The 11,520-nt window shown below is 44.3% G+C and overlaps 1 protein-coding gene across 1 annotated transcript in view; it reads left to right on the forward strand.

Annotated features, from left to right (window-relative positions):
* TBC1D22B (TBC1 domain family member 22B) overlaps positions 1-7,587 on the forward strand; it is an 87,899-nt gene extending 80,312 nt beyond the window's left edge. Inside the window, exon 13 of the mRNA XM_008066146.2 lies at positions 5,586-7,587. Coding sequence (XP_008064337.1) covers positions 5,586-5,714 — 129 coding nt within the window. The 3' untranslated portion in view covers positions 5,715-7,587. The remainder of the gene's footprint in view (positions 1-5,585) is intronic.
* The last annotated feature ends 3,933 nt before the right edge of the window (positions 7,588-11,520 follow it).

Here is an 11,520-nt window from a genome sequence, read left to right on the forward strand (position 1 = left end):
TTACCACACAGAGATGACTATCACAAATTTGTTTTTAAAATATTTTGATTACTGTGTGTTTTATGTATTTTCTGAGAAAGGATGATTATTCTGAGAAGGGACCTATAGGCTTCACCTGAGACCCAATTCTAAGGTACAGATTCTAAGTTACAGAAAAGGCTAAGCCCTCTATAACAGAGAGTTTACCTGACTTAGAATAAAGTTGACTCTCTGAGGAGAATGTTAGCAAAAAGAGGCAACACCTTTTCCTGTTTTGTGTGAGGACAAAGTCACCTTGGGAGAAGGAAGTAGGAAACCTGAGAGATGAGTCAAAGGGGCCAGAGACCAGGGAGTTCATGGGGTGGGGGAATTGTTATGTTCCAAGGTCAGCATTTGAAAAAGTAAGTTGAGCTGGGCCCAGTGGTTCACGCTTGTAATCCCCGGCACTTTGGGAGGCACTTTGGGAGGCCCAGGCGAGAGGATTGCCTGAGCCCAGGAGTTCCAGACCAGCCTGGGCAACTTGGCAAGACTTCATCTCTACAATAAATCAAAAAATTGGCCAGACGTGATGGCACACGCCTGTAGTTCCAGCTACTTGGAAGGCTGAGGCAGAAGGATCTCCTGAACCCAGCAGGTCTAGGCTGCGGTGACTGTGAGCATGCCACTGCATTCCATCCTGGGTGACAGAGTGAGACTCCAACTCAAAAAAAAAGGAAAAGAAAGAAAAGTAAAGAAAAAGTAAGTTGAGATAAAAATGATAGCTCTCTTTAAAAAAAAAAAAAAAAAAACAGGCTAGGCTTGGTGGCTCAGCCTGTAATCCCAGTACTTTGAGAGGCCGAGGCAAATGGATTGCCTGAGTCCGCAGGTTCGAGACCTGCCTGGGCAACTTGGTGAGAACTTGTCTCTATAATAAATCAAAAATTAGCTGGGTGTGGTACCGCACGTCTATAGTTCCGGATACTTGGAAGACTCAAAGTCTTAAATCAAGATGATGGTGAACCTACAGAAGGACATATTGCGTCTCTATATGTGCACATGCTCCCTTTCCCCTGTTGCTGGCACCCGCTTTCTTTCCTGAACCCTCCAGGTAAACACCCCTCCAATCACATTGCGACAGAAATTCCCTCAACCAGACCAGGTCCACAACAGATTGCTGATATTCACTCAGCCCGCCAGATGCTATCGTTGTTTTCACAAACTCTGCTTTTAGCTGATCTGAGTATCTCTGGAATGCTCACTTCTCACAGCAGCAATACTCCCTTAGTTCTATGTTGACTTCAGTCTTGTCTGCCTCAAAGCTTTTTTTTTTTTTTTTTTTTGAGTTGGAGTCTCACTCTGTTGCTCAGACTGGAGTGCAGTGGCCGCTCCCGGCCACCACAGCCTTGACCTGCTGGGCTCCGGTGATCCTTCTGCCTCAGCCTTCCGAATAGCTAAAATTACAGGCATGCGCTATCACGCCCGGCTGATTTTTTTATTTGTTGTAGAGATGAGGTCTCGCCAAGTTGCTCAGGCGGGTCTCGAACCCGCGGGCTCAGGCAATCCACTCACCTCAGCCTCCCAAAGGCACGGGATTACAGGCTGAGCCACCGAGCCTGACTTGTAAATATTTTTTTGCTGCTTTCTTTTCTATTCTCCTTTGATTGTCTTCTACATCTTTCTATAAGATCCATCCTGACTTTCTTTATTTGTTATATGTACTGCCTTGTCTCTCATGATATGGACAAGCCATGACTTATCTAACCATTCCCATATTGATGGACACTTCCCTAGTATCTTTTTCCTCATGATCTGAAGCAATGATGCAGTGAATGTCTTTGTACAGGTCTGTGCATATTTTCCTAAGACAGAGACGTAGAAGCAGAGTTGCTGGATCAAAGACCATGTGCATTTCTAATTTTGATAGATATGGCCTGTATTTACTACGATGATATAAATTTGACTCCTGCGACCGGGCATGGTGGCTCACGCCTATAATCCCAGCACTTTGGGAGGCTGAGGTGAGAGAATTGCCTGAGCCCACAGGTTCGAGATCAGCCTGAGCAACTTGGTGAGACCTCATCTCTATAATAAATCAAAAAATTAGCCAGATGTGATGGTGCACACCTGTAGTTCCAGCTACTTGGAAGGCTGAGGTGGAAGGATCACCTGAGCCCAGCAGATCGATACTGTGGTGGCTCTTGAGTGTGCCACTGCACTCCAGCCTGGGAGACAGAGTGAGACTCCAACTCAAAATAAACAAATAGGTAAGTAAAGTAAGTTTCCTGCAACCAAGACTCCAAAATAGCAGTTACTGACTTCTCTTCAGCTAAAGGAGTGAGTAGTCCAGGGTTAACATTATGGTTCTGGAGTATTAGAGACTTGGATTTCTTCTGTCTTACTGCTCTGCTACCTTCAACTTATGACTTTATTTATTTATTTTTTTGAGTTGGAGTCCCACTCTGTCTCCCAGACTGGAGTGCAGTGGCTGCTCCCAGCCACCGCAGCCTCGACCTGCTGGGCTCCGGCGATCCTTCCGCCTCAGCCTTCCAAGTAGCCGGAATTACTGGCATGTGCTACCACGCCCGGCTAATTTTTTTTTGATTTATTGTAGAGTTGAGGTCTCGCCTGCCTAGGCGGGTCTCGAACCCGCGGGCTCAGGCAATCCACTCACCTCAGCCTCCCAAAGGCGCGGGATTACAGGCTGAGCTACTGAGCCTGGCTCAACTTATGACTTTAATGGTCTGGCCAAAAATGAGCACTTCCACCCCTCCATTCATACTCATTTTCTAGGAAGGAGAGAAGGAAAAATTTAGAGTGAACCCAGAAGTTGTACCTGTCATTTCTGCTCGCATCACAGAATTGGCCAAAAATTAATCACGTTGACCACGCATAGCAGTGATGTGCCATGGTCAGCTTTGTGCCTAGCTATACTGATAACACTAAAGGAAGAATCTCTTAAAAGATGTGCAAGGCCTCTACACTGAGAATGACCAAATATTGCTGGAGTACACAGTCAGCTAAAGGCAGAATTAATAAAAGTAGTCACAGTGAGCCGGCCATTGGCAGTCTGTGCAGTACCTGTTCACTCTTCTGTTTTCCTATTTGGTTGTTTGCTTTTTTTCTTACTGATTTGTAGTCAGTCCTTCTGGATTCTGTATATTAACCTTCTCTCTTTTATAGGTGTTAAAATATTTTATTGTAGACAGTTTCTTATATTTTGACTTGTTTTTGGTGTCTCTTGATATACTGAGGTTTCAGAATTGCATGTCATCAAACCTGTAAGTCTTTTTATGGCTTCTGGGTTTTGTGTCTTACAACTATTCCTTTTATAATTGGAAAAGTAAGAATATTCACTTTAGAAAGAGACAAACGACATGACGCAGCAGCAAAAGCATAGGTAACTAAATTGCAGAGCTAGCCTAAAATCTTACATCCATTTTTTATTCTAATAGCCACTTTAATAAGCTATTTTCCTGGAACTGTTTGAGGGACTCAGACTTTGGGGAGGGGGTTTGTTTTGCTTTTTAATTTAACTTTTTTTTTTTAACTTTTAAATTTTTTATTTTAGAGATGTCGGGTACAATTCAGGGTTAGGTGTACAAATATTCATTATGCAGCTACCCTTGTTGATGAGGGGGACTCAGACTTTGAAACCTGCATAGGATTTAGATAGGTGGAGGAGAAAAGAGAACATGCTCCTAGTGAAAGGAACAGCATAAGTTAAACCATGGAGGCACAATAAACATGGCTGAAGTGGGGCTGGCTGGATGAGGCATGTACATTACAGTGGGTGATGACCCGGACAGGTAGACTAAGGAAAGCCTTTGGAAGATGGGCAGAGGGTAAGCACAGTGATTGCAAGTGAACAGTGGGATTAGGAAAACATCAGATGCAAGAATGTTTACTAGCCGGGCTTGGTGGCTCAGCCTCTAATCCCGGGCCTTTGGGAGGCTGAGGTAAGTGGATTGCCTGAGTCTGCGGGTTCGAGACCCGCCTGGGCAGAGAGACCTCGTCTCTACAATAAATCAAAAACTCTCAGCTGAGCGTGGTAGCGCATGCCTGTAATTCCGGCTACTCGGAAGGCTGAGGCGGAAGGATCGCCGGAGCCCCGCAGGTCGAGGCTGTGGTGGCCGGGAGCGGCCATTGCACTCCAGTCTAGGCGACAGAGTGAGACTCCAACTCAAAAAGAAAAAAAAAAAGAATGTATACTATAGTCTTATCAATAAAGGTTGAGGAAAAAAGGAAATTAAGTATCTGACAAAAGATAAATGGTTAAGTAAACTGGGGTATAGCCATATGACAGGACTACTAAGCATTGAGAATAATCTTATTTTTTGAGTCAAAGCTTCACTCTGTCGCCCAGGTTAGACACACTGCTCAAGGTCCACTGCAACCTTGAACTGCTGGGCTCAGACGATCCTTCTGCCTCAGCCTTCCAAGCAGCTAGATGCATGCTACCACGCTCAGCTAATTTTTTCTTTTTTTTGAGTTGGAGTCTTACTTCATCGTCCAGGCAAAGTGCAGTAGCAAACTCACGGCCACTCAAGCCTCAACCTGCTGGGCTCTGGCAGTCCTGCCTCAGCCTTCCAAGTAGCCAGAACTACAGGCATGCACTACCATGCCTGGCTAATGTTTGACTTTTTGTTGTAGAGATGAGGTCTCACCAAGTTTCCTGGGCTGGTCTTGAACCTTCCAGCTCAGGCAATCCACTCACCTCGGCCTCCCAAAGTGCTGGGATTACAGGCTGAGCCACCAAGCCTGGCCCATCTAATTTTTTTATTTATTGTAGAGACAAGGTCTCACCAAGTTGCCCAGGCTGGTCTCAAATCCTCTCGCCTCGGCCTCCCAAAGTGCTGGGATTACAGGCTTGAGCCACTGCACACAGCAGAGAATAATCATTGTTGAAGATTGTGTGGAAAAACATGAAAATTGTAATAAAATAAGATAAAAATGCTTATAAAATCATAATTATGATTACAGCTATTTAAAGAAATATGCATGTGAAAAAGGACTGAAAAGGAACACTTTAAAATTAAGAAAGTGATTAGTGATTATTTTTCTCCATTAAAAATCCTTATTGGTAGCTGGGCTCGGTGGCTCAGCCTGTAATCCTACACCTTTGGGAGGCTGAGGTGAGTGGATTGCCTGAGCCCACGGGTTTGAGACCCGTCTGGGCGGCGAGACTTCATCTCTACAATAAATCAAAAAATCAGCCGGGCGTGGTAGTGCATGCCTGTAATTCCGGCTACTTGGAAGGCTGAGGTGGAAGGATCGCCAGAGCCCAGCAGGTCGAGGTTGCGGTAGCCGGGAGTGGCCACTGCACTCCAGTCTGGGCGACAGAGTGAGACTCCAACTAAAAAAAAAAAAAATCCTTATTGTTGTAACTCTTTGTTGATAATATTTTTAAAGAGATAGGTGTTAGTGGTTCAGAGAATCAGCAGAAGCTTTTCAAGGCCTCCTGAGCTGAACGAGGACTGTGTGCTATTTGGGAGGAGGGAGGCTAGAGTCTTTGGGATGTGTGGCTTAGAAAGAAGGGGTCCCATTCTAGGCCTTGGTGTCCAAGACAGGGCCTGCTGCCCTTTGGTCAGTAATCTGGAATGATATAAACATCCTTTCTTGCTTTCCAGGGGCTCCTCATGCTGCTACAGAACCTGCCTACAATACACTGGGGCAATGAAGAGATTGGACTGCTTCTCGCTGAGGCATACAGACTCAAGTACATGTTTGCCGATGCCCCCAATCACTACCGCCGATAGGTGCTGTCTCCCTGTGGGGACCCAGACTGCCCCCATCTCTGATGGCAATCTGATCACTGTGGCCACTGTGCGAGCCGTGGACGCTGGCCAGGAACCGCTCCTGTTGTACAAAGCTCACACCCGCCACACAGGTCTTAACTTCTTGGCATCCACCACTCCATGTCTCTGGATGTGTTACTTGGACCACTATCAGTATTCCATGCCATATGGATGGGCCCGGTTCTGGGAGAGGACAGAAAAGGTGGTACAGGGTTGTCTGTCCCCTTAAAAGAAACTGGATGAAACAAGGGGAAGGCTCAGGGTCTCAACTCACATTGTCCCTACATGGACTGGCAGTTTCCCACCTCCAGGCGCCAACTGATAATGTTGGTTTTTGTGACATAGTTTGGTTTGATTACAGGTCAAAAACGCCTTATGTTTTCAAAAGATTCCTGGCCCTTCTTCCCTGTCCCTGGTTTCCCAGTCCTTCCCCTTCTGCCCTAGTCTGAGCCAGTAAGGGGCAACTTTTAAAGACCATTGTTCCAAATGGAGGAGGCACTGATGCATATAGCTCTGGGAAGAGGCCTACACCCAAGGGCTAGAATGTTGTCTCTCCTTTCTCACCAGGTGTCTGTATGTGTGTGTGAGTGTGTGTGTATACTCGGCAGCATTTAGTTACATGTCTGAATCTCTGTGTCCAGATTAGCCCCATTAGACCAGTTGGAAAAGGCCCCAGTGACCAAGTGTACAAGAGTCACTTGAGAAGGATCAGGGGAGGGGGCGGGGAGGGGAGAAGGGGCTGTTTACTTCTCCAAACCCTTTTCTCATGATGACCCACTCCAAGATATTATGTGTAAATTGTGTTATTATGTATATGGGTAAAGATGTATAAATATATGTCCTCTTTGTAGCAGATATGATTTTATATTTATAATGTGCATCAACATGTGAAAGCAATCTAGGTCACTAGCACAGATAAAGTTGCCAAGCAGGTGGCTTTAGAAACTCCAGTTTGGTTCCTGGGCGCCCTCCTTGAGGGGTGTAGAGGGGGCGGCTGCTGGAGGGCATCTGGCTGAACAGTGGGGCTGCTCGGAAACCCAGTGGCAGCCAGCCTGATCATCAGTGTCTCAAGAGTTTTCCTCTCCTCCCCTTTCTTCCCACCCCTTCCCAGGCCTTTCTGGAGCATCCGCCCTGCTCCTCCCCTCTTCAGCAAACAGAGCACCCCCCTCATCCCTAGCAGCCTCCCCAGGAAGGGACTGCAGAGGCAGACAAGCCCTCTCCATAGGTTTTTAGTCCCTGCCTTTTCCCCAGAATCTGGGGAGGACTTTTGTTTTTATATTTTTAAGTCAGCATTATATTCAGGACAGAAGCTGTGACTGACTATTCAGTGCCAAGGAAAAGGGTTTCCTGTGTGTCCTTGGAGGTTGGGGCTCTTCTCAGAGAGCAGCACTCATCGTCCCCTACCGTCACCTTCACAGCCACACAGCTCTTGAGATGTGTGACCCATGTTCGATTTTTGGTATTGGTAGTGGAGGGTGGGGGGATGGGGGCAAACAGCTGTTGTCCTCTGGGGAAGCCCAGCAGTGTCCCCAGCCGGTGACACCCTTGAGTCTCTTTGCCAATAATGCCCCACCACACCTCCCAGGTACGAATTTGGTTTCTCATCCAGGTTGTTTCTCAGGCATTCTTTCTAACCCTTTCCCTCCCCCTTCAGTGTGCCTCAGTAGTCTCCTCCATAGAGTGAGAGGGCTTGTGACCCTCCCTCAACCAGACGAATTAAAGAAAGACACTTGTGTTCCCAAGTGGTGGTTTTATTTTTTTAGTTTTTATGTTTGTATGGGAAATTGTGGATAAAGTGAAAGAATTGTAAATAAATGGTGTATTTCCTCCTCCATCTGCTGACTTCTCTCCTCTGCATTGGGTAACCTGTAACCTAAGGAGTCTCCTTTTCTTGAGTTTTTCTTGCTGATGCTAGTAGCTAAGGAAGACAGGCCTACTCCAGGGCAAGCAAGGCTCAACAGAAGATCAGAAGGCACTCTCAGGACGTCTGCACTCGCTCACTTAGCACCTATTCTGTGAAAGATACTGTGGAAACTACAAAACCAAGTAGCTGGGTTCCCAATGGCTAGCGTTTATAGAGCACCTTGGTGTGTGCCAAGCACCGTGATAAGCACTCTAAACGGATTATTTCATTCATCCTTAAGGAGTATGTAATCCAATAGAGGTTAGAAAATGGACTCGACTTTCAGTGCTAGATGAAAGCCTAGAGATATCTAGTTTAATCCCTCATCGTTCACAGAGGAAAATCCAACCCAAGGCCTAGGAAGGTATCAGAGTCAGAACTAGCCTATACTCTCAGCTTGCCTGTTTAGTATGTTTTCCACCAAAGCATAGAGAACTAAGACCGGCCTTCTGTTTAGGGTCTTCATTCAGCCTTTTTTGGTTGTTGGCTGTTGGTTTTTCTCTTGGCAACCTTACTATTAAATGTCTCAAGAAAGGTAGTTGACTACATTTTTCATCTACAAAGAATAGATTGGAATGATTTCTCCACCCAGAACTTCTTCCTAGGATTTATTTGAATATTTCGTGGTTTCAGTCATTGGGAACTGCATAAGGATTAAATTTAGCTATGTGTAACAGAAACCAAAAATAGCAGTGATTTACACAAGATGGGAGTTTACTTCTCCTTCATACAAACATCCCAAAGTAGGCAACCCAGGGCTGGTATGATGATTCTATTTCACAAATTCCTTTGAAAATTGGACTCCCTCCCTAGGTCTTCACATCAAGATGGTAGCTAACACTCCAGCTATTTTTATATCAACTTTCCATGCAGTGGGGTAGATTAAAGAGGGAATAAAGAAAAAGAAGGAAATGTACAATAGCAGTGTTGCAAGGAAGGTTACAGGAAGCTGCCCTGTAATATTTCCTCTTACAACTCACAGCAGAACTTAGGCCATAGTAGGTCACCCCTAGTTGCAAAGAAGGTTGAGGGGATTAGTCTATTCTAGGCAACTATGTGCCTAGCTAAAAATCAGGGTTTTGTTACTGTGGAGGAAGGGGAAAACAGACATTAGGATTCAGTTAACAATCTCCATAATAAAGACTTGAACATAGAGACAGACCTCCCAGAAACATACAGGAGGTAGAATGTGACTTCAAAGTTCAAGTGACTGTGCCAGCCATGATGGCTTATGCTCATAATCCCAGCACTTTAGGAGACTGAGGTGAGTGGATCACTTGAGGCCAGAAGTTGAAGACCAGCCTGGGCAACTTAGCAAGATCCCCATCTCTACAAATAATAATAATAATAGAAAAAAAAGTGAAGTATGAAGAAGGCTTTTTTTTGAGTTGGAGTCTCACCCTGTCACCCAGGCTGGAGTGCAGTGGCACGCTCATGGCCACTGTAACCTAGACCTTCTGGGCTCAGGCAATCCTCCAGCCTCAGCCTTCCAAGTAGCTGGAACAATGGGCATGTGCCATCACGTCCAGCTAATTTTTTATTTATTGTAGAGACAAGGTCTCGCCAAGTTGCCCAGGCTGGTTTCAGACCCCTAGGCTCAGGCAATCCTCTCACCTCCACCTCCCAAAGTGCTAGGATTACAGGCATGAGCCACTGTGCCCGGCTTAGTGTGAATTTCTTAAAGACAGAATGTAGTTGGGTCTTGTTCTTCAATCTAGTCTGACAATTGCTTGTTTTTAATTGGTGCATTTAGACCATTTACTATTAATTGTACTAATATAGTTGGACTTTGGTCTACCACTTTTTTTTTTCTGTTTGTTGCCTTTGGTTTTTGCTTTTCTCTCCTCCCTTTCCTGCCACCTTTTGAATTATTTGACTATTTGTATCTATTGGCTTCTAACTATATCACTTTGTATTTTTTTAAGAGATTGCTTTAATGATTATAATAGATATACCTAACTGTTCCCAATCTCCTTAGAGTTTATATTTTATCACTTCAAGTAAAATGCAGGCTTACAACCATCCAGATCCTTTTTACCCTTCCTCCTTTATATTATAATTGTATGAATTATGTCTACATACATTGAAGACCTCATGAGATACTATTATCACTTTTTCTTAATAGTCATAAATATTTGAAAGAACTGAAGAGAAGACATTTACCTACCTCTTACGTTCTTCCTTTATTCCTTGAGTTCCAAGCTTCCTTCTGGTCTAGTTATTTCCCTTCAGCCTGGGAAACTTTCTTTAGCACTTCTCTTAGAGCAAGTCTGCCAACAAGTCTCTTAGTTTTCTTTCATCTGACAATGTCTTTATTTTGCCTTCATTCCAGAATATGTTTTCTCTGGATATTGACTTCTTTTTTCCTTCTGGCACTTTATTTTGTTTTTGTTTTGAGTCAGAGTCTCACTCTGTGGCTGGAGTGCAGTGGCATGCTCCTCACGGCCACCATAGCCTCGACCTACTGAGATCAGGAGATCCTTCCACCTCAGCCTTACAAATAACTGAAACTACAGGTGAGCGCCACCATGGCCAGCTAATTTTTGGATTTATTGTAGAGACAAGGTCTTGCCAAGTTGCCCAGGCTGGTCTCAAACCCACAGGCTCTGGCAATCCTCCCAAAGTGCTAGGATTATGGAAGTGAGCCACAGCGCCCGGCCTTATCATAATCATTTTTAAGTGTATAGTTCAGTAATGTTTTTTTCTTTTGTTTTGAGTTTGAGTCTCACTCTGTGGCCCAGGCTGGAGTGCAGTGACATGCTCGTGGCCACCATAGCCTCGACCTGCTGTGCTCAGGCTATCCTTCTGCCTCAGCCTTCCAAGTAGCTGGAACTACAGGCATGCGCCAACATGCTTGGCTAATTTTTTTATTTATTGTAGAGATGAGGTCTCACCAAGTTGCTGGTCTTGAACCCCTGGGCTCAGGCAATCTTCTCACCTCAGCCTCCCAAAGTGCTAGGATTACAGGTTTGAGCCACTGTGCCTGGCCTCAGTAATGTTAAGTATGCTCACATTGTGGGTGCAATTAATCTCCAGAATTCTTTTCGTCTTGCAAAACTGGCATTCTATACCCATTAAACAACAGCTCCCAATTCCCTTCTGCCTCCAGCCTCCGGCAACCACCATTCTACTTTCTGTCTTTATGAATGTAACTATTCTAGGCACCCTGTATAAGTGGAATCACACAATGATTATCTTTTTGTGACTGACTTCTTTCACTTAGCGTAATGTCCTCAAGGTACATCCATGTTTTAGCATGGATCAGAACTTCCTTTTTTATGGTTAAATAATATTTGTGTGTATTTACCACATTTTGTTAATGTGTTGCTTCCACCTTTTGACTATTGTGAATAATGCTACTGTAAACATGGGTATACAAATATCTCTTCAAGATCCTACTTCCAGTTCTTTGGATACATACCCAGAAGTAGAATTGCTAGTAGTTCTATTTTGAATTGTTTCAGGAACCGTCATACTATTTCTCAAACTGCTTTTGAGATCTATTTATTTATTTATTTAAGTTTCCAAAGTTTGATTATGTATCTGAGTGTAAATTGTTCTTTTTTGTTTTCTGGAGTTTGTTATCTGCAGTCATCCTGTTTGGAGTTCACTGAGTTTCTTGAACCTGTAATTTTATATCTTTCACTAAGTTTGAGAATAGTTCTTCAATTTTTTTTTCTGTACCAATCTTTATTCCTCCTCTGGGACCCCAATAATATGAACATTAGACTCAGAGACTCTGTTCATTATTTTTCAAACTTTTTTCCTTTCACTTCTTCAGATTAGATGATTTCTCTTTATTTTAAAGTTCATTGACTCTTTCTACTGTCATCTCCATTCTGCTATTAAGCCCATCCAGTGAAT

Source organism: Carlito syrichta, unplaced genomic scaffold, assembly GCF_000164805.1.
Source record: "Carlito syrichta isolate Samal-C Ts95f unplaced genomic scaffold, Tarsius_syrichta-2.0.1 Scaffold308847, whole genome shotgun sequence".
Classification (NCBI taxonomy): Eukaryota; Metazoa; Chordata; class Mammalia; order Primates; family Tarsiidae; genus Carlito; species Carlito syrichta.